This window comes from Apteryx mantelli, chromosome 13, assembly GCF_036417845.1.
Source record: "Apteryx mantelli isolate bAptMan1 chromosome 13, bAptMan1.hap1, whole genome shotgun sequence".
NCBI classification, from domain to species: Eukaryota; Metazoa; Chordata; class Aves; order Apterygiformes; family Apterygidae; genus Apteryx; species Apteryx mantelli.
Window position 1 is genome coordinate 26,487,889 of NC_089990.1, and position 27,980 is coordinate 26,515,868.

The 27,980-nt window shown below is 53.4% G+C and overlaps 2 protein-coding genes across 2 annotated transcripts; one reads left to right on the forward strand and one right to left on the reverse strand.

The window, feature by feature from the left end:
- Positions 1-361: 361 nt before the first annotated feature.
- Positions 362-16,836, reverse strand: ZDHHC9 (zinc finger DHHC-type palmitoyltransferase 9). Its single transcript, XM_067304485.1, has 10 exons — positions 16,758-16,836; positions 16,155-16,423; positions 7,100-7,260; positions 6,357-6,515; positions 5,233-5,370; positions 5,037-5,085; positions 4,639-4,741; positions 4,224-4,327; positions 3,534-3,702; positions 362-2,757 (listed from the first exon to the last, which is right to left on the reverse strand). The coding sequence occupies exons 2-10, from the start codon at positions 16,319-16,321 to the stop codon at positions 2,653-2,655; spliced, it is 1,155 nt and encodes a 384-aa protein (XP_067160586.1). The 5' UTR covers positions 16,322-16,423; positions 16,758-16,836; the 3' UTR covers positions 362-2,652.
- Positions 16,837-21,897: 5,061 nt separating this feature from the next.
- UTP14A (UTP14A small subunit processome component) lies at positions 21,898-27,836 on the forward strand. Its single transcript, XM_067304486.1, has 14 exons — positions 21,898-21,971; positions 22,257-22,330; positions 22,589-22,653; positions 22,843-22,985; positions 23,174-23,329; positions 24,273-24,392; positions 24,469-24,563; positions 24,851-24,974; positions 25,063-25,140; positions 25,238-25,595; positions 25,751-26,133; positions 26,208-26,395; positions 26,467-26,566; positions 26,958-27,836. Exons 1-14 carry the CDS (start codon positions 21,912-21,914, stop codon positions 27,234-27,236), a joined length of 2,223 nt encoding a protein of 740 aa, XP_067160587.1. The 5' UTR covers positions 21,898-21,911; the 3' UTR covers positions 27,237-27,836.
- The last annotated feature ends 144 nt before the right edge of the window (positions 27,837-27,980 follow it).

The window sequence follows — 27,980 nt, forward strand, 5'->3', positions numbered from 1 at the left end:
AGGCACTCTATCCTGCTTCTACACCAGGAAGGGATCAGTGCATTTTCAATGAGGCTGCAGTCAATTTAAAATCTCCCAGGACATCCCTTTGCTTTGCCCGATGGACTCCATCACTGCTCAGTGCAGGCTGCAGAGCCTTCTCACCACCCCCCTCCCCTTCCTTTCAGCCACCGTGAGGCACTGATGGGACTCAGATAACACAGAGGCTGGCTTGACCACACCACGAAAGTGTAAGACACGGGCTGAAGAGCTGCCAGGGAAAGGCAGCAGCCTGGGCTTTGGGTTGTTTGGGTGTTGTTTTTCTTTTTGTGGGGGGGGAGGGGCATGCACAGACAGACAGAGGCAGAGGCTACAGCTCAGCCATTTTTCAAACCAATTAAGTTTCCTTCATTGTTTCAAAAAAAAAAAAAAAAGCCCCAAAACAAAACAACAACAAAAAAACCCCAACCCCCCGGCCCCCAAACTTCCTTCACGGAGAACCTGAACAGAGCAGACAGGAACCACAGGTGCAGGCAGCATCCGCGACTGCCCCAGCAGGCAGCACTCGACACATTGCATTAGAAAATAGATTAGTAAAACTGAAAAATACACTTTTTCGCAACAAGTTTGAGATTTGGTCAGTAGCGTGTTGGGGCAGATGTGAGAGGCAGGGGGGTCTCCCACCCCAGAGCCCAGCACAGAGGGGCACACACCGGGGCAGGGCACAGCACCCCAGGGCAAGCGGCAAGAGCTGGTGCTAGCCCCAGGCCCCAGGACCCCAACCCCAGCTTGTGCCTTGCCAGGAGGGACAGGACGGGTCTGACCATCTGGCTGAAGGGTGGCAATGGCTGCAAAGTGGAGCAATTTTGGCCCTGCTTGAGGTGGGACAGCAGCAGTTCCTTCCCAGGTAAAAGCCTGGGGGGAGCAGCTCAGGCCAGAGGCAGGGCCAGGCCAGGTATGAATTAGCTGGCCAACCCCAGGGCAGCAGCTCTGCCTTCTCACCAGAGGCAAGTCCTCAGCACTCCTGTAGGCAGGACAGGGAGAGAGGGCAGCACCAGTCACCACATTAACACTATTTCACCCATTGCCCAGCAAGGCGCAGGTCAATACTGCAAGGAGCTAGGGAAGAGGAGTGAGAAACACAGGGCTCCAGAGGGACCGGGCTCCTCCTCCTCCTCTTTCAAGATAGCGGGTGGAGGAGAAAGTGATTTAAAGTGTGAGGCCAGGGAGGGAGGAACAATTCCTTTGAAGTCTCCTGGGACAGAGACAGAAGTATCAGAGAGAAATAAGCAGGACTGCCCTGACAGGGCCCTCCTGTGACAGCCACCGTCTGTCATCCACTCCCTTCATGTCTGCAGGGACACAGAAGCACTGGCCCCACAAGGCAGGGAATGGAGAATGCCAGTGCAAAAAATGGTGTTTCTTCCACCTCTAACTGATGTGGGGAAGAGCTTTGCCTCTCAGACACAAAGCCACCCCAGCCCAGCCACCAGAGGCATCAACAGGCCCAAAACTGGGAATGCTGCAATGGAAGGGGACCCCTGCCACAGGGCAGAGGTTTCCCACCATTGCTCAGCCCCAGCATCTCCTTTCTCTTCTGGGAAGGTGCAGATGGCTGACATCGAACAGCTAGTCCCATAAGAGCCAGCATGACCTAGAGAGGATTTAAGACCCTGAAAGCCAGTCAAGGATGGCTGAGAAATGGGTGGAGAGAGGAGAGGAGGTAGGAATCAGGGTTGAGCTTCTACAGAGTAAAGGGTGTTTGGTGTGCCACAACCTTGCAGGAAAGGGGGAGGGAGCGCCTGTGCTCGGAGCAGGTGCCCGGGAACAAATTCTGCCCTGGCGAGAGAGCTAGTGACACAGGCAGACCCTCCCCTTCTGCTCAACACAGCCCTCACACAACCATCCTGTGATGGGCATGGGGTGGAGTCAAGCAGCAGGAAGGTGGGCTGTCCCCCTCCTTCCCCTGAGCCCCCAGTTATACACAAGCCCCAGAGAAAAGATGGGAGGGAGGGCCCACGCCATGACTACTCTCGCACCTGCTAAGTCACATTAAAAGAGGGAGTATGGGAAGGAAGCTACTTTAAAAAGCGTTGTCAGCAGAACACCTTCCCAGTCGTTTTGGCCCTTTTGGCACCAAAGTGTCTCCTGACAACCCCTGCCACGTTAACCAATAAAACAATGCCACAAATTAGAGGAAGGAGGGAGGAGGGGAGAGAGGACGTTACTGCCATAATTGCTTTCCCCTTCCCATCAGGACTCCTCAGCAGCAGGGAGCAGGCCAACCCCGCTGTCGCTTCTGAGCTGCTCAGCCACAAATCATCTGGTCAGAGAGTTGGGGCCAGACGGAGGGACAGACCAGGCCACCGAGCTGGCTTTTAGCACTGAGGACAACCTGCAGAGCAAGAGGTCCTGCCTCGACCTGCAGGGAGACCAGCTTCAGTGGTGGTGAGCGCCCCTTAATGATCAACACGGGCTACTCACACTTATTATCCTTTGACACCATGCAGGGCCAGTGCCAGCCCACACTGCCTGCAAATCGAGGTGAATAACGACTAAAGCAAAATGGCTATGAGGAATCGCTTGCCTGCCATCCAGCCCATCTCCTCCTCTCCTCAATCACTTCCAGCTTTGATTAGACAAAACAAGAAAGTTCTCCCTTTCAAACAGAGGCTAGTGCTCTGCTTGCCCAGTGTCCTGGGATGGGATCGGGAGCTCCCCAGCCGGTGGCTGCTTCTCCTCTGGCATCTCAGTATTGCTCAGGGATGGCACAGGGACCTGGAGAGAAAAGAGAGTAAAGACTCACATGAGTATGCCCCAACACAGAGCATCTGTTTGTCCACACAGACACATGGCCCACCTGCCCTGCAGCCACCACCTCCAGCCTCAGTGGGCAGAGGTCCAAGCTGTGCTCAGGGAAAGAAGAACAGGGGTCGAGCAAACAGGCAAAACAGCAGCTTCATAAAGATGTGGAACACGGGCAGCTATAGGACTTTTCCAGCCAGTTGTCTGGACTGTTTCCGCTACAGAAACAGACTGCTCCTGCCCAAGCAGGGGAAGACCTAGTCTCTTCTCAACATGTTCACAGAATAGCTTAGGTGGAAAGGGCCCTCTGGAAGGCTCTTGTCCAACCACGTCCTCAAAGAAGGGCTGCTTTCAAAGCTAGAGCAGGCTGTTCGGGACTGTGAATCTCCAATGGAGAGTCCCCAATCTGTCAGGGTCTGTCCCAGTGAGACCCCTTCAGCTTGCACTCAGTGCCAAAATAAGACACCTGCAATCTCCCTACCCTCCCCAACTCCTTTGCTCTTGGCCTCCAAGGGCACCAGTTCATTCCTTTTGAGGTCAACCTAGGGATAGGAACCAAGAGGAGCTAAAGCACCCTCCCAGCCAGTTCCAGGGGGATGCTTGTTTCCAGGGCTAGACCACAACAAGTCTCTGCCAGCAGCATCTCAGCAAGGCCCCAAGTGTCACTTTGCTCCTGTTATGTCATGTTCTCAGCTTTCTCTCCGAGCAGGCCTGTCCCAGTCACACCTCACGTAGAGGAAATCACTCACGGCACTCTGATGAGGAAGGCTGCCGTCATTCTGCTGAGCACTGCTCTCTTCTGGCTGCCCACAGGGGCCCTGAGCAGTGGTGGGCTCCTGAGCACCGGGCCCCCGTGTGCACGTCTCCTCCTGAGCCGTGCTTTCCTCTTGCTGCAAGATGCCCCGTCTGTCTAAGACACTGCAAGAACAGTATCACACAGTCAGACCAGTGCCTCACCCGAAGTCAACTTCCCTTCCTAGCAGGACAAGTGCTGGTGGAAGACAAATGTTAAGGGAAGGGGTTCCCCCACCCAGGACAGGCTGTGCACAGCCTAACCCTGGTCTGTAGCATCTAGGTTTCTCCTGTGAAAACCGAGCACCCCAGAGAGCAGCCTGGTTCGGAGGCTGGGTATCCCCCCAAAATGAGCCCCATGGGAACAGTCTCTTCTCCTTACTCTCCCCCAAGGAAGAGAAGTTGCTGCTCCAACTGCTTCCCAAGCACATGAGGTTAGGTAGCACATTGTGACATTGAGTCACTGGAGACATGCAAGGAAGGCAACACAAGATCTTCCTCTCCAAAGGCTGTGTCCCAACTGGCCTTCAGAAGCCCTCAACACACAGAGCTGGCAAAAGGGAGCCAGGTCTTTTACCCAAACAAGCAGAGCTCCTCAGAGTCCCGCTCTGGGGGAAGAAGAGCAGGCCTGCCCTTTCAGAGCTTACCTGGGGGGCAGAGGCCCACACAGAACCTCACAGCAGTTCTTCACTATGTTGCCATGGCTGTAGGGATTCTGCACACGGTTCTTCCCAGTCCATGACCCCTTAATCTGCAATGTACGGGGCACAAGCTCAGAGCTGCAGAACAAGCCACCCCTATCACCAGGTGAATTCAAGAGCCCTTGTGCCTTGCTCACACACAAGCAAAGAAGGGCAGGGCTGCTTGCCTCAGCAAAAATCTGCCCTGCAAGGGAAGGGACAACTATGCTGCTTCTCTAAGCCACTGCTCCAGAGCTGCCATCTGCCCACAGAGCCCTGCCTCAGCACAAGCAGAACATGTCAGCAGGCTGGATGCAGCTGTGACAAATGGAGAAACTGAAGAGAAATGGAGAGGGCTCAGGGGAACAGAAAGACTACTTACATCTTCATTGGTTGTCTGGTTCAGCGCCACCAGGAAGGTGTGGAATCCAGTTAAGCCCACAACTGACCACAGGGTGAAGAAACAGATGAGCACCTCCAGGACAGTGAGAACAGTTAAGGACTGGGAACAGCCTGGGATTACACCCACTCCCACCCCAGCTGTGTCCCTACACCCAGGCACACTAGCCTGCTTCTCTTGTCCTTTGCCTCATCATTGCTTTCTGCTTCACCCACCCCCCAATGGCCACAAAACTGTTGCTTGCTTTGTAAACAAAGGAGAAAATGCCCTGAAAGACTCCTTAGGGAACCCTGGGCATAAAGTTTCCAGTTCCTCCATAACACAACTCACACTTCTCCAGGCTTTGGAGAAGCCAACTCTCCCGTGCTGTGGAAGGATATGTTCCTGGGGTTTCCTTCAACGTATTCAGGAACCCAATCTTCAGAGATTCTGACAAAACAAAAGAAAGAGGCATTTGGTCGCTGGGACATCACGCGGAGCCCAGTTCCCTTTCCCACTCCATCACCTTCTGGGTCTGCAACATCCTCCCTCACCCTTAACCAGCCCAGCCAATCATCTCTCTGCAGCCAGACTCACTCAGTGCCACATAGACTATGTTGAAGGTGAAGATGTAGATGGTGAGGAGTGAGAGCGAGAGGATGAAGAGGTAGAAATAGCGGTAGTTCCTCTTCCCCACGCAGTTGCCCACCCAGGGACAGTGATGGTCGAAGCGCTCTGTGAAAGCAAAAATGAGATCAGTGCTGCTCTGCTGTGGTCCTGCCTACGAACACTTATTCCTGCACCCCAGACTCAAAAATTTACAAGGCAGAGAAGGACTCCCTAGGCCATCAAGTCCAACCCTCTGTCAACTGAGAGTCCCCTACCAGAAGTAAAAGGGGAGGCCAGGTAAGAGACCACAAAACTGTTTTACTGATGAGCGAGTTTACACATTACAATAAAATTTAAGAGATCGGCCCCATGCACGTCTTCTCTCACAGAGACCTGAGGTATAATGACTTTAGCTAAAGCAGCATACAGGTTAGATGAAGGTCTAGGGTTTCAGAAGTTCTTATCTAACCCATGTGCTGCTTTACTCCTCCAGAATAATTAGAGGAGGGCTCAACAAGCTGCATAAACACTCAAAGGGATGGTAACCTGCATAGGAAGACAGGGATCAAAAAGATTAGGATTTCTTCCTTAAGAAGGGATGCTGAATATGAACTAATTAGGATATACAAAAGGGCTATGAGAACTGCTATGCAGTAGGAGAAACACAAAAGGAGCACTCAATGAAACAGCAAGATCACCAGGTGATAGGTTTCAAGCTGAAGCAAGGAGCTGTTTTCACACAAGCAGCTCTCCAGCAAAACCCTCTAGCCCAGCAAAGCCAGCAATTCAGTGAAGTTCAGAAATGAATTGTGCATTTATATAAATAAGTTAGACGTATACTAGACTAATTATTGTCAAAGCAGTACTGGCAAAGATGAACCATCTGGCTTGAGGTTCTGCACAAATCTCCAGCTCCTTGGGCTTAAGATGAAGTAGTTTGTTCTCATCTGTCCAGCCAACACTGTCCTGCGCTTCCCTCCGTTGGTGCTGGAAGTGGGCACAGTGTGAGACTAGATGTGGAGTGAGACTAGGTCCAGATCTTCACCCGTTCTGTTCCACACGCTCTCATGTAATGCACAGACACTGCAGCAGGCATGGCCTCTTCTACTCACCCACACAGTTGTCACAGATGCTGCAGTGAGAGGCACGGGGCGGACGGAAGATCTTACATGTGTAACAATACTTCAGCTTCACTATCTGGTTGTTGATCTGGAAGTTTTTAATCCGTGGGGGTGGGCGCTGACCCTGTGGCACAGTCCCATTCGTGGCCTCTGAGAGCAAAAATCAAGCAGGTATCAGACTTGCTGCTATGACACAACAGGCCTAGAAAAACTCTCCTCCCCACTTACTCTACCAGTAGGATCAGAGCCTGCTGGGTATAGAGCCAGCAGCCGCAGCTCTCCTTGCACATTCCAGAGCCAACCTAGGAGTTACAAGCCAGGCAAAGAGATGGCAGAACTTTGCCAAGTGAACAGACAAGGAGAAAAAAAATCATTGCTTGGACATGCATCCACCAAACTTCCTCTCTACCTGAAAGATCAAGTGACTCACAACAAGCTTCCTGCACCCCTTCCCAAGAGCAAACTGGTGTGTTTGTCTATACACAGCTACAAGAGAAAAAGCAGTTTGTGAGAAGGCCTCCGTTTGGGGAAGGGAAGCAGGTACACCACACCATTCTTTTGAGACTCAGACAAGCAGAATTAGCCAGCAGGTGGCAAGATTTGAGGCAATCCCCATTTTTGGAGGGCCAGCAGGGAAGAAAGGCTCTGCACCAAATGCAGTCCATATGTATGCCAGAAACGCACAGGCTAGTCCAACTATCACCAGTTCAACTGTCTCTAGGCTCAGCACTCACCAATCTCCATTTCGATGAAGGCTGCTTCATCAGGCAGGGCTCTCGGGATCACCCCAGGATCGCTGAAGCTTGTTCGCAAGAGTGTGGCCATGGCAAACAGGAAGAGAACTGCTGCAAACACAGGGATGGCTGGAGACAGTTGGACTGCCAGGTACCGACACCTGCAGAGAAATGCCAGGAGGTGATGAATCAGACCAAAGCAAGGCCCATATGAGCCAGGGCCTAAAAACCTGGCAAGACATCGGAGTCCAGACTTTTCTGCATAACCATTATAGCTAGAGAGATGTTCAGCACTTTCTTCCGACCCCAGCCACCACACAGTAACATCCCTGAGGCAGCTGTAACAATCAGTCATGATCAGAAGTACTACATTTGTAACCAGCTAGAATATAGTATACATCTCAGCATTTAATTTTGTTTCCAGCTCCATTTTATTCAGAGTGATGGGTGACCAACAAACATGCAACCTGCCGGCTCAAAGGCCAGGCTCGCAGGAGCTCGCCTAGAGGACACACACTGCAGCTAGCTGCCAAGGAACAGACCAAACTTCTAGGGGAAGTGCCCAGGGCTTTGTCTGTGAGACCACCACTGGAGCCAAAAGGCATGGAACAGCACAGGAGAAGTGGGAACCTCCGATTGTTCCCTAAAAAGACAGCTTCCGCTACCACATGAATTACTTTCCAAGGATTAACTATATCCCATGCTTCTCACTAAAAGGTTCACTTAGAAGTGCAGTGTTCTCACACAACAGAACATCTGGCCTCCTTTACTTTTCTGAGACAAGGGACTTGAAAGCTCCAAATAAAGCAGAAAAGGTCTTTCCATGCCTGCCCCAAGATAACACCAGTTTAAGAAAGGAAAAGAAAAAGCAAGCTTCATAAGATATAACCAGGAAACAGAGGAGTAAAGGCCTTAATCACATACATGTGTAATACCCACCTAGACCCTCCAGGCTCACCCCTACCTTGCACTGCCCACTCTAGAAGGGTAATCTCCACAAACATCATGAGGAGCCAGTCTTCAACCAGAAAACCTGCACTAGGATCAGGGCACTTAAGCAGCACAGACAAGGCTTTCCAGCAGAAAGCATGGCTTGAGCAAATTAACTTAGCTCAACACCACTAACAGTGCAAGGCTTGTTTGCTTTTAAATACAGAGAGGCCTAAAAAGAAGTCTATGTTGCTAATCCCCTTGATTGAGACAGTGCAAAGGGAGCAAGGAGAGTAATCTTATTATGTCCCACGTCACTTCTAGACACCCCCCCCCATAAGTGCACCTTTATAGGCACTGCAGGACAGGCCATACAGAAGGCCTGTACAGAAGTCATGCTTTAGAGTGGCATTGGGCTGAACAAACAAATTTTTAATCTGGTTCCTTCAGAAAACACTGTTTATATTGGGAAAAGTTCCTACAAGCTTAATGGAAATTCAACCCAAACCCTAACATTTGCGTAAAATTTCATCTTTCCTTGCAAGCCTTGCATCTTCAGCTTCCTGCCACTGAAGCTGGGTACCCAGATGTCAAAGTAATACCTGCCCTTGCAGAGATGGATTCCTGTTCCAGATTCTTGTTCCCATCCACCAGCACCCAATTGTTCTCCAAGAAAGTTTAAGGCTATTTTGGTAAAAGGCTTGGAACTATCCTCTCCAGTGAATTTGTCATCCTCATCAAGGGCATTTTTATGCCATTTGTAGGATTAATCATTCAATTTCAGATGGTCTTCTCATCCGTATCTTCTCTGAACGCTATGAAGTTTTTAGCTCCAACAGGCTCTTCTGCAGCAACAAAATTCTGCAAACTCATCATTCACTGCAGGAAGGCTCATCAGATTTTAATTTGCCATTGCTTGATTTCAGTGACTGTCCGCTTTGTGCAATGAGGTTCAGAAACCAAACACACACATACTCTAAGCCAAGAGCTACACTACCGTATACTTTGGCCACAGCTGCAAAAAGAAGTGTCCACAGCACTGCACAGAGCCTGTCCTCCAAACCAGTATGGTTAATTTTAGACACTACAAACTCTATAATTACTTAAAACAACACAGCCTTTAAAGCTGTCCACATGCAAAGCGCTCATGACATTTGAAAAGCTACACTGAGCAGTCAAAGGGCTGGACTTACTGTCTTAACGCAGCCTAAGAAAACTTTGGCTTCCCTTTGCAAGGACAAAGTCTAGAAAGAGAGCTGCACGTCCGTCACCAATTAAACAGCAACTCGGATCCACTGTTGGGAAGGAATATAGATTTATTCTTGTAAAAGCTGGACACTAAGTCTGCCTCAAAGGCCTGGAACTTGCCCCCTTGCCCAACTGACATGACAGCTTTTATACACTGTTGTAACCACAAGGACAAATTATGGGCTTAAAAAATGGATGCATGCTGTTAAAATGGTGTTAAAGTTGAGCTGAAATTATGCCAGAGTTTCTAGTCTCAGATATATACTAACATCTTCATAAGTTTCTTAAGTGTACTGTGGACAAAGAGATTTATTACCTGCAAGCACATGATCTGTGCTGGGTGTACTCTTCCAGGCGCAGATCTGAAAGCTTTACACAACAGTACTCAGGAATAAGCAGGATTAGTCCTTGCAGCGACCTGTGTGTTCCCTGCTCGGTCTGCTTACAAGCACAAGCATGGGATGTGACTCACGCACTGCTGACCATTTTCTATGAATCCTGGTAAGAAAACCTGCCCTCTGGGGATACAGCAAGTCCTACTGCTGCTGAGGTACATCAGGAGTAGCCTCAAGATTAATGTTACCACACTGCAAAGTAGAATGGGAAGAAGCTTGCAATTTTAAGAGATGGCAGATCTGCACACTACCATTCTTTCCTCCATGGCAGGAAAAACAGCACTATCCAACCTGTATTTAGGCCCTTCCTTTTTGCTCCCAGTGTGGCATAAACACAGGACAGATTAGGTCCCCAATGCAGAAGGAAAGAGCAGCCAACCCAGACAGATTGCAAGTCTGTCCAGAGTTGGGTAGGAGGGAGGACAGGGACAAAACCCCAGAAGACAATAGATGACTGTCATCCTATCTGATGGTGAAAAGATATCTAGAAACTCACAGCCTGAAGTATTAATGTTAATCAACTCCTTGAACAGCCATTCAGTGAAGTGCATGAGATCTCTCTTCAGCTGAGCCATTATTCTGTTGTCATTGTCTCTCCGGTAGAGAGCAAACATCCAGGCGCTGTGCTGGATACTCGAACCCCGTAACTCAAATGCACCCTGGCACAGCAGGGGCTGAGCAGATGCCTTCTGCTTTCTCAGGTGACAGTGCTAATAGCATCGCTGTATCACCCTGCCCTAATACAGCCTGGAGGCAAGGTCAAAGATTTTAGAGCTAGACAAACCACCCACAACACTGAAACTGTTGGAGCTGCATCCTGAGACTCAACGCTTCGCCCACCGCATGCCTCCCACCCCTCCTTGCACTGGAAACAAGCGCTTTCATGACAAAGACAGTTTTTAAAAAGGAATCTTTCAGAAAACATGCCCAGTACATCCTCCAAGGCCAAGCACCTTTCAGAACGGCTAAGCAACCAATCACGCCACCATGCGAGGTTTTGATGCAGCACTTACTAGCCCAGAGAGTATTCATTCTAAGCCTAGTCTACAGCACAATTAGGCTCAGTAATTCATTTACATTAGTAAGTAACAGGCATTTTAAAGACCTTTTGTTTGCGAAAACTAAGAATCAACAGAGACCTACTGTTGGGATGTAAGGATATGTGCTCCCCAGCCCCCACCCCTCAAAACATCTATGTTCTTGAGCGTCTTGTCATCTAATATTGGATAACACAGCATGACTGCAACACATCACAGAAGGGCTAGTTTGAGAAAGGCTTGCACAAAGAAGTCATTAGAATGGGGGGGTGGGAAAAAAGATTGGAGGGGGGAAAAAAAAGCAGCAAGAAGCAACAGATGGGAGGATGCTACGAGTTTATGGTGCAATGATTGATTATTTTGAGAACATTTCAGAAGGTTTGATGCAACCAGCACATTAAGCAAAGTTCCGGAGAAAGGGAAAAACAAACATGCCAGTCCCAATGAGAGTGGACTTAAGCCACGTTCATCAGGCAACACATCTCACGGTCAGGTCCCTGCAGGGTTTAGTGCAAGATCTGTGCTACGATTCACTTAAATTTCATTTGCAAATCATCTATTTACTTTCTTAAACTAATGTGCAACCAAACTGTTTACTTGTCATGAACAATAACAAAGCAAAGCAATATCTTTACAAAATGTTTGACCCTCATTAGAAAGAAACTGCAGAGCACTTACAGTCATCTGCATCTCCCAGACTTTGGAAGATTTCCAGCAGCTAATGTACTTACTGTAAGCGTGGAAACTGGTCTTCTAAAAATCTGGGCAACTGGTGCACTATAATGCTACAGTTTGGAGTCATTTACCAAGCAGTGTTCAGGCAGAACATGAGTTGTCTAGAGAAGCTGTCTGCATCTATCAATAGTGATGCAGAAAATGCTTGCTAGAGTCTCAATTCAAGTGCAGTTTCACTGCTAGCTCACTCCAGGCATTCCCAACCTAACCAATACAGCAACTGATTTTATATGGAAGACAAAAGTTACACAGAAGTTATTGTTCTTTTCCCAGCTATGCTCAAATCTCTGCACAAACAGGGAGACAGCACTTTGAGATCTCTGTAACAGCACCATTTCCCACACAGGACGTACACACTACAGGGGTGGATCTAACAGTGGGGTTTTCCTGGCTGAAGCCCTTAAGATACGTGCACCAGGCAATGAAGAACACTCTCCAATTCTTGTTTCAGATGGACAAGCTGACATTAAAAAGGTGATGAAACTTGAGCACTTATAGGTAGAGGATGATGAGAAAAGGAAGCAACGTTTTTCTTTTCAAAAGGATGCCACGTACCAGACAAATGGCATACAATTCAAAAAATGGGAGCAGCTACTCTCACAAAGAGAAGCCTATTCTCACAAGCCAAATGAACTGAACCCTGGATGCAGAGTTTACCTCTATCAGAGAAAGTAAAAATACTAAAAAGCAATTATTAATTTCTGTATAAGTTTTGACAGTGCTTGACACAAACCTAATCAGATATAAAAGATATCTTCAGAAGCACATATTATCAATGCAAAACCTTGGAGGTCTGGGTTTTGAGAAAAAAAAAAAAGCAGAAAACTAAGACACATGAAGTATCAACATAAGTACTTCAACTCATCAGAAAACAAAGCAATTTTAATCTCTAATAGCTAAGAAGGTAGAAAGAATAGAGAGATAAACACACTTGGTTATTGGAAAAGCAAACAGCAGTCATTTCAGGAGCCTGGCATTGCAGGCGCTACCTTGCCTATATCATTTACAAATGTTGAGTGTTTAATTTACGTTGAAAAGCTCAAGACAAAAAAAGAAATCCATTTCTCTAGATTCTGGAGAGCTGAAAGCCTTTGACTTAAGGAGAACCAGTACTGCCACACTGATAAACTGAAAAGATAAAGTCTCCAGAAGTCAAAGAGAGGCTGTTACCTCTCATCATCCTAATTCCAAAACCTGTCTCACAGGGGTTTTACTTCTGCTTCTCTTCATGCTCAGATACTAGAAGCATAGTTAGATAACTAAGTGCCCTCACACAAAAGCTTACATATCCAATAAATGTCTAAAAATAACACAAACAGGATATTAAACATAATTTTATGCAACACATCATAGTCATAGAGTATATCTGATTAAACATAGGTCTCAGATACTGCAGGGACCATTCTCAGCCTTTATACAGTGGAAGGTGCTTTCTGCCAAGGTAGTGGTAACAGAGGTGCCCTTGGACAGAGGACTCCAGCCACTGCAGATCACTCCCTCAGAAGTCGTCACAACTACATTGCCCTCTGCTTTATCTGAAAGGGAGGAGCCGGAACTTCAGGTAGAATATTGATAACTGGAATCAATCCTCCAGGTCTTGCTCTTTCCTAGATGAAAATATGAATGCGATTCCAGGTCATAGCTCTAAGGGCTAGAGAACAAAAACACAAAAATTCCCGCATGCAGGGCTGAGTTGGCTTCAGACCATTTCACTGGAGATGCAGCAGATCAGCCAATGGCATCGGACCTGCATGAAAAAAATTACCACCAGCAGCAGCCAAAAGAGAGACGCTGTCATTTCACGGCTGGGGAGGACTCTTTCAGCGAGGAACGCTGCTTATCTCGTGACGTACGATGCCAGTCACCACCAGTTCTACAGCAACAATGTTTGTAATCGGAGCCAAGCCAGAGCAGCCTGGAGGGCAAGCATCAAACCAGCACTGGCTCAGATTGTGTAACAAGACATTTTCTGACTCCAGGCATCCCCAACTCTTGTTTAGACAAGGTGTGACTGCGCAAGTGATTCAGCTGAATGAAATAAGCATTCAAAACACTGGCATCCCTGCAGTTAGCGTACAAGAATTAAAAAGACTCCTCCACCCACCTCATTCTGTCTCTCTCCAAAACCAAATTCTAACAACTGGAATCCTTCCTCTGTAGAACTAACTTTAAGGAGGAAACTGAATTTCCATGCAAACACCAAAGCATATGCCAAAAGCAGAAAAGAATGAATAACACAGTTGGCAAAAGATAAAAAATAAGACAGAGACTGTTCTGCAAAACACTCAAATGCACACTGAAGACATAAAAGGCAAATGGGGCTCTCAAGCAGTCCTGTTGATTGGCCTCTCAGTTTGGTCGGTGAAATGGAGACATTTTGGTGTGATTATGGCTGGAAAGGTAAGGCTTCATTCTTATCCCTGCCACAAAATTCCCCAAATTCAAAAATTCCAAACAATTTCAAAACAAAGCCATCTCTTTCAAACAGAAAATATTAAGTTATTTTGCTTCATCATCTAAATGAGTATTTTAGATTTTCCAAACTTTTCCCATTCTCCCCAATCAAAACCATTCCGCAGAGTCAACTCAAATTCACAATTCACATTCCCAGCAGAACTTCACTTTGGCAAACAGCCTTCACAAAGATGACCCTCCAGCTTTACTCACAAGGCAAGTCCTGGATGTCTCCCTGTGAGCAAGAGTACAAGCGATCGCTCCCAAGGCCTCCACCTCTCACAGCAGAGGAAAGGATTTCAGATTACAGAGAGGAAGAAAGATTCTTATCTCTAAGAATTTCCAGTCACATACCTGCTACACTTACAGCCAAACTAATCCATCACACTGCCAGCTCTACCAACACAGCCTAGGACAGGAAACGCAAGCGTGGTTCATTCTACCTCACGCGTAGCCACGACAGGGCCTGCAAAGGGCAGATGGTAAGGGTAAACACAGCAGAGGGGAACACTGCTTTACTCTTCTGCTGAGGACAAGCACCACAGGGGGCAAGAGCAATTATCCCTTGTAATAAATGTTTCTGGAGCAGTTACACTTATTAATTCTTTCTGCAAGGCAGGAAGTCTTAGCCCCATTTTTCAGATGGGGGAAAAAAACAGTGGTGACATTTCTTACCTATGAACTCAGACTGAGTCAGGGATCGCTTTGGCTTTTAAAACGCAGGAAACCCAACCACTTGTATCATAGTTGTATGACACCTGTCTCCAAAGCCACACAGCAACTAAGCAGAAAAAACAGTCTTGTACCTGACCAGGGCCTGATGTTAGTCATTTCCTCACTTCTGCTTGGATGTGACAAGTCTCTACGGACTGTTCCAGAAAGACCTTTCCAAGGCTGTCAGCAGTACCCTCTAACAAAAGGAGCTAGGGAGGGCAATGCTGAACCAGAGGAAGTCAAGACAAGTTCCCTGGTCTGGGGAAGATGTCTAGGAGGCTAGCATCTGGGCAGACCAGCACAGAGATAGTCCTGTTTTTCCAAATGCTTTATGTATCTGAAGGAATAACCAGGGCTTACTTAGCAAACAGTTTCTTCCTTGTTTGTACTGCCTAGATTGCTTTCCTGGCTTAAAGATGCATGCACAGCCTTTGTGTTACTCAACACCATTTAGGATCATCACCTCCCTAAGAATGACATAAACATGCTGACAGAGTCAAAGGAAGGAAAGTTTCACGATTGCTTAAACTGATCCAAGCTCCTCCTCATGCTCAAAGGGGCAGCCTTGCCCCCTCCTCATACTTCACCCCAGTGTTACTACTATTAGCCAAACACATGCTAATTTTTATTTATTTTTTAGTAGGATTGGTTTACAGCCAGATCAGTTACCCAACCCAGCTCACTTAAGAGGCAGGCTCACATGGCTGGGCATGGAAGAGCCGGAGGGGAGGGGGAAGGTCCTACTCTTTCAGCAGCAGCAAAGACTTTGGCTGCAGCTCCCCAGGTTGCAGAGCTAATCTAAAAATGGGACAGATCCTCTCCAAACTCCAGGGCTTAAGCTCAAGGGAGGGTCAGCTACAATTCAGCACTCTGCTACAGCTAGTTATCAAGCAGCTGCAGGGTAAGTTGGATCAGAGCTAAACTCCCCACACAAGGAAGCTGAGTGCTTTTTTGTTGTGTTAATTCTTCAGCTGAGTTACCTCCCCGATCTGACTGACCTGACAGTCACACACACCCCGTTGCCAAGGCAAGCAAACAGGCAGGAATGCAGGCCATGCCCCAGCAGACCAGGCTTACACTGATCTAAGTTGTAGCAGTGATGCACTAGCATCCCTTCCAAGCATAGACAAGGAGCGTTCATCTCAATTACTGCCACCTCCAGCTATGCTCAACACATGGGGCTGCAAGCCCTGATCCCCAGAGTGTGACAAGCTGACACGGAAACACAACCTGCAGCAATGAAGAACCAGGGTCACACCACGGGCCAAGAAGCCTCAGGAGCCAGCAAGGGGGAAAAGCTCCAGAAGAGCCGACCCTCCCCCAAAATCTCAAGATTCAATCTGTTAAGCGTCAAGAAGCAGAACCCACCACAGAGAGCCACACTAAGCCAAATTCCTCCCCTCCACACTCTCCTCCCTTACCCAAATCCACCAAGTAAACCACAAACCCTGACCAAAGCCCCTTCCTTGGCCTCGGGCTACATCTGGCCATTCAGGCCCGGTAACTCCTTCCCAAGCAGGGCTGGGGCCGCGGCAAACTCACTCAAAGGCAAAGAAGAGGGCGCAGGTGCCGAGGATGAGGAAGAGCGTCAGGTAGAAGATGCCCTTCTGGCGGGCCATCATGATGCGGCCATCGCAGCAGAAGGTGTTCCTGCCCGGCAGCTTCTCCCATTTCCGAACCACCTTCTTCCTCGCCACCATCACCGACATGGCTGGGCCGTCACAGGGGCCTCGGCGGCCGCCACACGTCCAGGCGCTGCTCCTCCGCCGCCCGCGCCCCCGGCATCCTCGGGGGCGCAGCTCGGCGCGGCGCTGCAGGGGAGGGAAGGGGAGAGCGGGTCAGCACCGGGGCCGCGGGCCGGGCGGGGGGCCGCGGCAGGCCCCACTGCCGCGCAGGGCGGCCGTCGCCGTAGAAACCCCACTGAGCCCCGGGAGGGGGGTCGCCATGGAAACCCGCCGGGACCGGGACCGGGGCGGGGGGCGCAGGGGCGCGGCCACGGCGGGCCCCAAAGCCGGGGCACCCAGAGCCGCGGCGGGAAAGGGGCAGGGCAGGGAGGGGCGGGGCAGGGCAGGGCAGCCCCCGCCCAACGGCCGCCCCGAGGTGCGGCGGACGGGCGGGCCAGAGGGGGGCCGGACCGTCGCTCACCCCTCGGCCGGTGTCGGCGGTGCCTCGGCGGGCCGGGCGGGCCGCTCACTCCCTCAGCGCTGCGGGAGGGGCCGCCCCGCCCCGCGCCGCCGACGGGGGCGGGGCCGCTGCCAGCCATTGGCCCCGGCCCGCTCGAGGCTCCGCCCCGTCGCGACGCTCTGCGCCTTCCCATTGGGCGCGTTCGAAGTCACTCTGCGGCGCCCCCCCCCGCCGGCCCCGGCAGGGACAAGGGGAGGCCGGCGCGGGAGGCGGGGCCGCCCCGTGCCGGCACGTGGCCGGGGGCGGGGCCTGCGCCGCCGCGCGCCGCCGCGGGGCGGGGGCCGAGGGCAGGGGGCACGGCCGGGGGCAGAGGGCAGGGGGCAGGGGGCACGGCCGGGGGCACGGCGGGGCCTCTCGCCATCACCGGGGCCGCCGCAGCCTCTCCGCCACGGCCGGGGTCATACGGGGCGGGGCAGGCCAGAGGGGCAGGCCAGAGGGGATGGACAGGGGACACAGCGGGGTGGAGAAGGCGTGTCGAGGGGGATGGGCACGGGACAGACACACGGTGTGTGCAGGGGACAGACAGGAGACAGACATGCAGCAACACATGGCGTGTGCAGGGGGACAGACAGGGACAGACACACAGCGTGTGCAGGGGACAGACGTGGGACAGACACATGGCATGTGCAGGGCACAGGGACAGGCACACGGCATGTGCAGGGGGACAGACACAGGACAGGAACACAGCATGTGCAGGGGACAGACGAGGACAGACACACAGCGTGTGCAGGGGGACAGACGGACAGACACAGCATGTGCAGGGGGACAGACAGCAACACACTGTGTGCAGCGGACAGGCAGGCACAGACACATGGAGTGTACAGGGAACAGACACGGGCCAGACACACAGCATGTGCACAGGGATAGACATGGGACAGGCACACGGCCTGTGCAGGGGACAGACAGACACACGGCACGTGCAGGGGACGGACATAGGACAGACACATGGCGAGTGCAGGGGACAGATATGGGAGAGATTTTGCCTTCGCAGTGCATGTGTCACGCAATCAGCCATTTCCTAACAATTCCCCACCCCAGGATTGTCCAAAAATTTAAAGTTGTGCTTGCCAAAGGCCAGTCCCCCGTTTCCTTTGTGCCTGCTGCCCATACTGACTGAGAATCGGTACTTCATATCCAGAACAAACCCCCAGGTTCCCCAAGGTTATTTTCTTAAATTCCTGTTTTCCTGCAGCCATCCCTCATTCCTGCAAGCCACATCCTTTTCCTTCTCCCCGCAGGGCAGGAGGTACCCAGAGGAGGAACTTAACGAGCACATTACAGGCATTAACAGTTTTGTGCTCCTCAGGGACATGAAGAGCCCCAGAGTTTTCATTCCAAGCATTCCCAAGGACAAGCCCGAGGAGGAGCCGCTCAGCAGACCCTGCTTGCACCGGAGATCCCAAACTCCCCAGAAAATGGGGCTGTCCCCAGAGGGCAACCACACTCGGGGCAGTCAGGCTCCCCGGCTGATGCCCTGGCTGCGTGGTCAGGCTGAAAGGCCCCCTAACACTGTGTGTTGCGCTGACACGCATCAAGTCCAGCAATGTTGAAGGGAGAAGGAAATGGTGGAGGGGCATTACTGTGTTTTTCCTAAGAGTGGAAAAAAAAACCCACCCAAAAGTCCAAAAGAAAATGAACGCTTTGCTTTCTTACTTAGCCTCTTGTATTTGCATCTGAAGGAGAAATGCCCTTGACACCAGGCAGCAGGAATGAGAGCAGACAGAGCTGGGATCCCTGCACCTTTACAAACTCTTTGTGGTTTGAACTGGTCGGTTTGGGCCCCCTCCCCATTGGCCACATGCATCGGTGCCTCACCCTCCTCTTCCTCGGCTCCACTCGTCTCTGCCTCCTCCCGGTCTCTCCCTGCCCTGTGACCTCCCTTTTCAGTTAGCTGATTCCATCCTACAGCAGCTCGACCTTTACCAAGACCCTCCATTTAAAAATAAGTACAGCTTCCTGCAATCACATAGGTAAAAAAATGCCGTGTTTGACTCCACTGGGTATTTGTGTGGTCTGCTTAGAGCTTGCCTTAGGGGGGGGAGAGGGGGCGCAGGGAGTTATTTCACATTAACTTCTGCTTTTTCTCATTAACCCCTGCAGGGTACTGTGTTTCCAGTGAGCTGGCTGGCTGGCGGTGTGACATTCAGTCTGGGATGTGTTAGGGGAGCGTTAGTGCCCGTGGGTGCAATTTCGGCTGATCCCTGTGTGGGGGGACCCTGGCTCCCGTGCAGGGGCAGCTCTTCACCACCGTGGCCTCACAGCATCACCCGCTGCTGGCGTGGCGCATCCTAGCATTACTCCACGGCCGAGGGCTGCCCCGAAACACTGCCTTTGGGAGACATAAGCAGCCAAGGCACATCGTGCAAGAAAGGGACCTGGAAAGGACAAGGAATCACCTCCGGGACTGCATTAAACAGCACTCCCTGGAAAGGCTGTTTCAGGTCGGCATCTGCCAGACCTGCCGCTAAGGTCAGCTGTGGCTACAACCTCCCCTGAAGCCTTGCCCAAGATCTGACTGTGAGCCTGATCATTGCCAAACCCCACCTGTTCCCCTTTTCTTTTCCGTTTTCTCACAATATGCGGCCCAAAACACCCCTTCCCCTCTGCAAGGCTGCTCAGCAGCAATGTGGCGACCTCAGGGTGGAAAACGCTTGGTGCTAATGCATTGGGGCTTGCGGTAAAAGGAAAAGAAGACATCAAAATGCTTCACTTTGAGGCTCAATAAATGCCAGGAGCCTCCAGGCTGTTCCTGTTTGGGTATTTCCCAATCCTCCACCCCCTCCCTGCAGGCGACCGCCTTCACGCCTGCGGTTCAGCGCAGCACGTTAAATTTTGCACTGTTTTGCACCCACCAATTGCAGCGTTCAGCACAAGGGATGGGCACCAAAGCAGGATGGAGCTGGTGATCTGTACGGGGTGGCAATGCCTCCAGTCGTGTGACACCTTGTCCCCCCCACTCCCCCTCCTGGCCCCACAGCTCATCCAAGCTCGGTGCCACAGGCAAAGGCTGGACACGGCAGAGAGAACGGCGTTCCAAAACTGAGGAAAAAAAGGAACTTTTTATCATTGTTGCCATGGAGACTGAAATAGATACAGGAACAGCTTGTTATTTTTCTCCTTTCCTCAGGCCCTGCCCTGGAAGGCCTTTCACGCCAAGCTCAGCACCATTACCCACAGGCAGGGTGGAGGAGAAGGATGGAGGATGCTCAGGTGCCTCTCAGCTTCCTCCAGCAGGGACCGGCTCCGCCGCAGCAGCACACATGCGCGCAGCACAGGGCACCAGCCCGCGGGTGACGCCTCTAACGTTTGCACCCCGCCTGGGGAAGAAGGGTCGCGCGTCCTGTCTCAGGGCACGCGAACCCTCTGCGACCTCCTTTGCACTGCCAAATTTTCTGCCGGATGTCCCCACCGCAGCACGTGTCACCATGCCAACAGCCCCAAGAGCCGCTCTGCTCACGCCTGCTGCCTGGCAGCGATTTTGGGCAATGAGCACCTCAGCGCCTGCAGCCCCACATTTCTACCCACTGTGTGCGGCTTTGCATTGCCACAATCCACCACCAAGCTCTAAGAAAAGGGTTTCTGCCACCCCATAAATTTCCACGTCTCCAGCTGCTGCCATGGGCCCTTTCCCACCAGCTGGCACAGGTCACTGGAGAGCCGAAATGGGGCTGCTCTGGGGAAAGCTCAGTCAAACAAGCGTTCTTGTGTGGAGTCCCTGGCAACGTGGGTGTGGAAGGAGCTTGAGGGTCTCCAGCCCGACCTCCCACCAGCCCCAGTGCCGGCTCCAGGTGGCCGGCATCACCGTCCCCCTGGGTGCTGCTGGCCGGGGCTGGTGCCAGGGTGACGCCAGCCCGGGCAGGACTCAGCCTTGCGCCTCGCCGGGCTCCAGGAGGCAGGTGCTGGCCTCGTTTACTGGCAGGAGCAAAGCGGGAGGAATAGCAGGGCGCTGGACCGTTTTCCATACCCACAACCGCACGTTGTCAAGGATGCTTCTGCAAACACTGTCATCTCATCCCCTGAGGAGGACCCTGTTGCTCAGCTCTCTTGGGTCACCCAGGAGCATACACAACGTCAGCTGTCACCACTACAAGCTTTATGAGTTGAAGAGGGTAGGTCTCTGTTAAAATTTCCTCCCACTGAGCGCCGTGGAAGTCACGCTCCTGGGAATCCATCAGCGATCACGCAGACTCTCAAAAGCATCTGCATGATTTAGACTAGACCGAGTGTTTTACTTTTCATCTCCCTATAGCCCGAAATGAATTGTGTTCCCGTGCGTGCAGGACAGCTCGTCACAGTCCCACCAAGAAGCAGGAAACAAATGCAAGTTTAAACAAGTTGCACGGCCCGGAGTGAGCAGGCATGAAATGTGCAGGACCTGCTCTGGCTCTGGTCCTTTCTGCCAGCGAGATGAGGAAATCAAACTTTGCAGCAGCTTTTAAAGCAGATCCTGACGGTCAGGGAGCTTGGCCCCGGAGATCTCAGGTGCACCGGGCTCTTGACAGGACCCCAGCCCCAACCGGGCCGGCTAAGCCGGAAGAGCCCAGCACCTTGAGAACGCAACCCCTGAGCTAGCCGCTTCCGCAGCGACATTTAGAGTTGCGAAGACAAGTTTGAAAATACCAGAACCCAAGGAAAAACCTCAAAGCGCAAGGCACGGGGAGAGCCTGCCACAGGGTACCCGCCACCGCCGCGCCGGGCTCCCCCGCCGCGGGAGCGCGCCTACGCACGAGACACCCCCCCCCGCCGCCGCGGGAGCGCGCCTGCGCACGAGACACCCCCTCCACCGCCGCGGGAACGCGCCTGCGCACGAGACACCCCCCCCGCCGCCGCCGCGGGAGCGCGCCTGCGCACGAAACCACCCCCACCCCCCCGCAGCGGGAGTGCCCCCCCCCGCCCCGCCCAGCCGCACCTCCTCCGGGCCCCGCCCCAGCGTGGCTTGCCCCGCCCCCGGGGCCCCGCCCCTTCACCGCCCTCCAGGCCCTGCTGCCACGGCAACCGGTGGCGTCACGCGCGGCGGGGCGGGAGGAAGTGCGGCGGGGTGCTGCGGCAGCAGCGCGCTTTACGGCGGGCCGTGCGGCAGCGGCGGCGAGCTTTACGGCGGGGCTCGCGTGCGGCATGATGGCGGAGGAGGACTGGCTCGGTGTCGAGGCGGCCGTGAGCGCCAGCGAGGACGAGGTGAGGGGAAGGGACCGGGGCGGGGCGGCTTTCCCGGGGGCTCCCCAGCGCCGTGTGCCCCGGGGCGGCCGCGGCAGAGGGCGGACGGCCTGGCCGGGGGCGAGGGCGTAGCCCGGCGGGGAGGCCGTGCGGTCGGTGTGCCTGGAGGAGCAGCGCCGGGCCCCGGGACGGCCGGCCGGGGCCCCATCCCCATCCCCATCCCTGTGGCCGGACTCCGCACCCGCTCGGGCGAGGGCGCTGCTCTGCCGGGCTGGCCTCCTTGTAACTATGTCTGCCGTGTGCCAGGGGGCGGAGGAGGATGACGAGCGGCGGCATCAGCAGCTCCTGGAGGCAGTTAGCTCTCTCTCCGGACAAAAGCGGTGAGTTTCGGGGTGTCTGAGGGGCTCTTTTCTGCGGCTTGGCCCTGGGGCTCCTCCCAGAGCCAAGCTGTGTTTCCTCACCATTGGACTTGTAAAGCTGCACGGGAGTATTTTGAAAGAGAGCAAAAGAGAAGGCGCTTGGTTCCTTCTTCTCCTGGCATGGTCTCATTTGCCTCTACTGTAGTAACAGAAGAGAGAAGAAGCACATGTGGGGTACACGAATAGCCTTTTAATTTATTTGCTTTCCTTCTCTTGCAGGCGGAAGCTGGCAGAGCGTACAGAGGCAAGTGTGCAGGTGTCTGAGTTCAACGTCAGCTGCAAAGGTGAGATCCCTCTGGGAGGGCCTGCAGAGCTCCCGCTGTCAAACTGGGTCACTGCTTTGCCAGCTCAAGGTCAACAGCTTGAAGTTTGCTGTGTCTGTGCTGGATCAGTGGGCTGAATGCAGCTACAGCCCATGGTGGCGCTTGGCTCGGCAGTGCTGCACCTCTGTTGACATGCTGGACTTTGTCTAGGTGCTGGGGAGAAGCTGGTTCTATCTGAGCTCCTGCAGCCTATCAAGGCCAAATCTGCCCTGAGCCGTGTGAAGAAAGAGCTGAACAGAGTGAAGCAGAAAAAGGCAGTAGAGCTACCACTCAGCAAAGAGGAGGCAGAGCGGGTAAGTGGGCCTGTGCAGGCTGCAGACAGCAGAGGGAGTGGTGAGGGAGGAAGCTCTGGCCTTAAGGGGCAGTAGGGGTGAGCCCATGAGTGCCTCTCTACTCTGTGGTGCTGACTGGCTTTTCTTGTTCTTCAGGTCAGGTTCTTCTCTCTTCTCATACTTTTCCCTTCTCTCCCCTGTTACTGCAGGTTGTGAGAGAAGCCGCCTATGTCAGGACCTCTAAAGATGTTGGCAAATGGCAGCAGGTGGTTTTGCAGAACCGACGAGCAGAGCAGCTGGTTTTTCCCATGAAGCAGGAGCTTGTGGCAGTTGCACCCCTGGAGCAAGTGGTTTCAGCTTGGAAGGTGGGTGCTGTTGTGTGTCTGCTGGCAGCACATAGCTGTCATATGGCTTTCTGAAGGGTCTGCTGGGGGAGTTTGACTTCTGGCTTTGCTGGCCGGGGCCACATAGGTCTGAGGGAGGGCTGACCTGTAGCTGAGGCTCTAGTTGGGTCTGGGCAGCTGCATACTGAGCTTGGGAGCACTAAAAGGGAAGTTCTCCACATTCCACACGTGTAGCAGATGTGTGAATGCTGTCCGGGAGAGGCCAGACTAGGCAAGGAGTCAGCAGATGGTTCAGAGCCCGCTCTGTGCCCTGTTGGGCAACGCCCTGTCTCCTCTTTTTAGCATTTTTTTTGCTCGAGGCGCAGGGCAAAATCTGATTTTCCTGATTTCTCCACTGAGCTAGATGCCCTGTGAGTAGCCCCCAGCCACTTGTGCTGAGCGTAGAGAGAGTTTTTGGTCTGCCAAATTCTACACGTTTGTAAACTTTTCCCTTTAAAAAATGAATGCTTTGAATGTGCATTCCCCTGCAGATTGTGCTATTTGGCAGGAGAGATTCTTTCACCCCTGGAGAGCTTTCCTAGGTATCCAGATGCTTAGGTGGGAGGTGGACCTCACTGAGCTCCTAACCTAGCAAGCACACGCCTTGATCTGGTGCCAGAAGCTACCTTTCAGGCTCAAAGCTCCCTTGCTGTTTCAGCTGGATGTGGCATCACCTGCTTTCCCTTCTGAGCACCCACTGTGCTTTTTATCAGAAACAAGGGGCAGGGGGGCTGTTCTCCACGTGCCCTGGTACCTTGGCAACCCTCTGGCTGTTGTGTGGGACTGTGAGGAGGGCTGTGGATCCGACCCCGGGGAGGAGGGGAGCTTGCTTGTCTCTGGCTTCCTGTGGGCCTGCTCAGGGACATCAGGAAGGATGGGGGGAGTTGGGAAGGTGCTGGGTCATGCAGTTCTTTCCTCCAAACAGGCCCGGACTCCCCTGGAGCAGGAGATCTTTGGGCTGCTCCACAAAACGCAGCAGCCCATCACAGACCCACTGCTGACGCCACAGGAGAAAGCCTCGCTACAGGCAATGAGTTTGGAGGAGGTTAGTGCTTTCTTTCACACTCTACCTCTGGAGGCCTCTTCCTTGGAGCTTGACCTTGCTCTGTGCTCCCCGGCAGGCTCGGCAACGGCGAGCAGAGCTGCAGAAGGCTCGGGTCCTGCAGTCCTACTACGAAGCCAAGGCTCGGCGAGAGAAGAAAATCAAGAGCAAGAAGTAAGGCTTTGCTGTTGCCATACTTTGTGCATTTTGGGAGGGCTGGGGCCTTGGTGCTGGAGCCAGCCCTGTCTGGTGACAGGTGATTGGTGAGATGTGGAGGAAGGCAGAGCAGCCCCTGGGGTCTGCGACACATCAGGCAACAGGTTGAAATACCGCTGGGAAGCTGTGCTGCCACCTGTCCAAAAAAGTGCCGCCTGCCTCAGAGGGTGCCTGTGTGCTTGTGCAGGGACGCCTGCCCAGCACCGTGAGTTCTCACTCCCTGGCTCTTTGCCCTTGCACTGCAGGTACCATCGAGTGCTGAAAAAGAGCAAGAAACGCAAGGCCTTGAAGGAGTTTGAGCTGCTGCAGAAGTCGGACCCCGAGGCTGCCTTGGCAAAGCTGGAAGAGCTGGAGCAACTCAGGATGGAGGTGCTGGTCTTGCTCCTCATCCCCATCCTTTGGGACCTCTCTGCCCCCGAGGACACTCTTCTGACGCTTTTCCCTTCTCCTCACCCAGGAGCGGATGAGCCTCAAGCACCAGAACAAGGGGAAATGGGCCCGCTCCAGGGCCATTATGGCTAAGTACGACCTGGAGGTGAGACACAGGGTGGGGAAGGGTGAGATGCCTGGGGTGGCACGAAGCTGGGTCATGTTGTTTCTGGCCTATTAGAAACATCTCAGTCCCCTTCCAGGCCCGCAAGGCCATGCAAGAGCAGCTGGCCAAGAACAAGGAGCTGATGCAGAAAGTGCGGGTGGAGCTGCCTGAGGAGGAGCCAGGCGACATGCCGGCAGAGGACCTCGTGTCAGAGTCTGTCCCCACTGTCCCAGTGGATGCCAGCGGAGCTAATCCCTGGATGCTGGGCAAGCCCAGCAGCCCAGCCAAGGAGCCTGAGGTGCAGGAGGAGATCCAGATCGTTACAGAGCCTGCTGTTGCAGAGAGCAAGGAGGAGATGTCAGAGGAGGAGATGTCAGAGGAGGAGGCCTTGCTACAGGACTTTGAGCAGAAACGGCACATGCGGCGACAGCAGGCAGCAAGCCCTGAGCTGCGAGGTGAGAAGCTCGTAGCCCAGAGTAATGTGGGCTCTTGTGTGCCACAGGGCTCAGCAAAGTGGGGGCTGTGGGGCCTGTGTCTTTACACAGCTGTCCTGTGCTCTCCCTCCCTGCTCATGGGGTGATCATTTCTCACCCTTTGCCTCCATCTATAGGTGCTGATAAGACAGAGGTGGTGTCTGAGCTGCCAGAGGACATCTCCATTGACCCCATCTGCACTGAAGAGCAGGTGAGCGTGGGGATCGAGCAGCCTCCCCAGGCACAGGAGGAGGTCTTACTGTTAGAGCAGCAAAGCCGCATGCAGACGATGGAGGACATTGAGGCTTTGGCTTCGGAGGAGCATGCAGAAGAGCAAGAAATACCAGTGGCCACAGGAACGGAGAAGAGAGTGCCCCAGCAGGAGGGAGGCAAAGCTGAGGACAGGCAGGCCAAGAAACCAAAGGCCAAGAAGAAGAGGATCATCAGCTTGCAGGCTGTGCTAGGTGGAAAGTCCCAAGAGATCCAGTGCCCCAGCCTCCCTGTGGCTGTGGAGGAAGAGGTGAGTGGGGCTGACCAGTCCGGCTGGGGCCCAGAGCAGGGCTGGCTGCAGGGCACTGACCTCTGTCTCCACAGGAGGGTGGCATCGACCAGAGAGGGGTGATCACAGAGGCCTTTGCAGGGGACGACGTGGTCGCTGACTTCCGCCGGGAGAAGCGCAAGGCAGAGCAGGCTGGGAAGCCGCAGCCAGTGAACTTGGTGCTGCCAGGCTGGGGCGAGTGGGGAGGCACGGGACTGAAGCCCAGCAAAAAGAAAATGAAACGGTGAGTGCGGAGAGGTGTGGCAAAGTGTCTCAGCCCAGCGCCAGGGCTTGACGTCTTCACTTGTCCGGCAGGTTCCTGCTCAAGCTGCCCCCAGCACCTCCCAGGAAAGACCAGCATTTGCCTCACGTCATCATGAGTGAGCAGCGCAACATCCACGCAGCAGCACATCAGGTGGGGTGGCGCATGGCTACGGGGGGCAGCAGCAGTGAGCACTGTGGCCCCAGCACCCAGGCTGGCCCCGTGTCCAGGCTTTGTGAATGCTTTCTTGTAGAAGGGCCGTGTCAAGTTTTCAGCTTTGACAACCCAGAAGCCAGCAGGGGGACAGTGGGGGAAGGAATTTACACAGCCACTCCCATGACTTCTTTTTCCTGCTGCTGTGCCGAGCATCCTGGGGCCTGCTAGAGATCGGAGAAGAGGGGGTTGGAGCAGGGCAGGAGACTGGGCACACAGTGTGAGGTGGTCGTGGACCAGTGGGAATCCCTGCCAGCATGGCATGAAAGCAGCCCCCAGGGCTCTGGGCCAGGCAGCTGTGTCTTAACCCAGCTGTGCTGTCTCCCTGCAGGTCAGCGAGCTGCCTTTCCCCTTTGAGAAGCACCAGCAGTTCGAGCGGAGCATACGGACACCCATGGGCCCCACGTGGAACACGCAGCGTGCCTTCCAAAAGCTGACTGCCCCGCGCATCGTCACCCGAGCGGGCCACATCATCCAGCCCATCTCTGCAGAAAATGTCCCCTCCCTGGCCGCAGCAGCCAGCAGCGGAGCCAAGGCAGCACTAGAGCTTGCACCCAAGCAGAGAGAACAACTCTCTCGCCCCCCTCACCCGCGCAAGAGAGCCCGATAGCTCTGTGCCCTTGTGGCTGGTGCGTGGACTGGCCTATGCGCCTGCAAGGGGAGCAGGGCGAGGGGCTGGTGCAGTGACAGAGCCGTTGCTCTGCTGCGGCGAGGTTCCCTGTCACATCCGCTATTCACTAACACTTCCTCCATAATAAGATGCCTCGTCTGTGCGGTTGGCGTTGCTCCCCGCCAGCGCCCTGGGGCTGGGACCACAGGTGCCCTCTTGCCTCTGTTTGAGTCCCTCCTGCCTGTGCTCGGGGACCTACACGGGGCAGGAAGAGTGGGATGGGTAAATTGTACTGGTGCAATGTGAACAGCTTGCTTCAAGTCAGGCCTATGAGATACAGCTTGTGGGTGGGAGTGCGTAAAGGAGGTGGAGCAGACGCGAGTGCTCTGCCAGTGCTGGGCTGGATTCACCCTGCCCCTTGTTTCTCTGTCTTTCATAGCCCAGTTTTATATTTTTTTATCTTGTCTCAATTGGCTTTCCTACTGCCTGCTGATAACCCTGTCCTCAGCAGAGCCTGGCCACATTGTACCACACCTCAGGCCCTCCTGCTGCTCAAAAGTGACTTCCGGCTGGCTCTAATAAACCTGGTTAGCTGGAAAACAGTGGTTTCTAAGGCTGTTCTGCACATGCTGGGAGCTGGCTCTACCCCCAAAGCAGCCATCCTGCCCTCTTCCTGCCCCCTCTGCGTCTTCCTGTGACAGAGCGCGGCGTCCATGCTGTACCTGCACCACTGTTCTTGGCAGC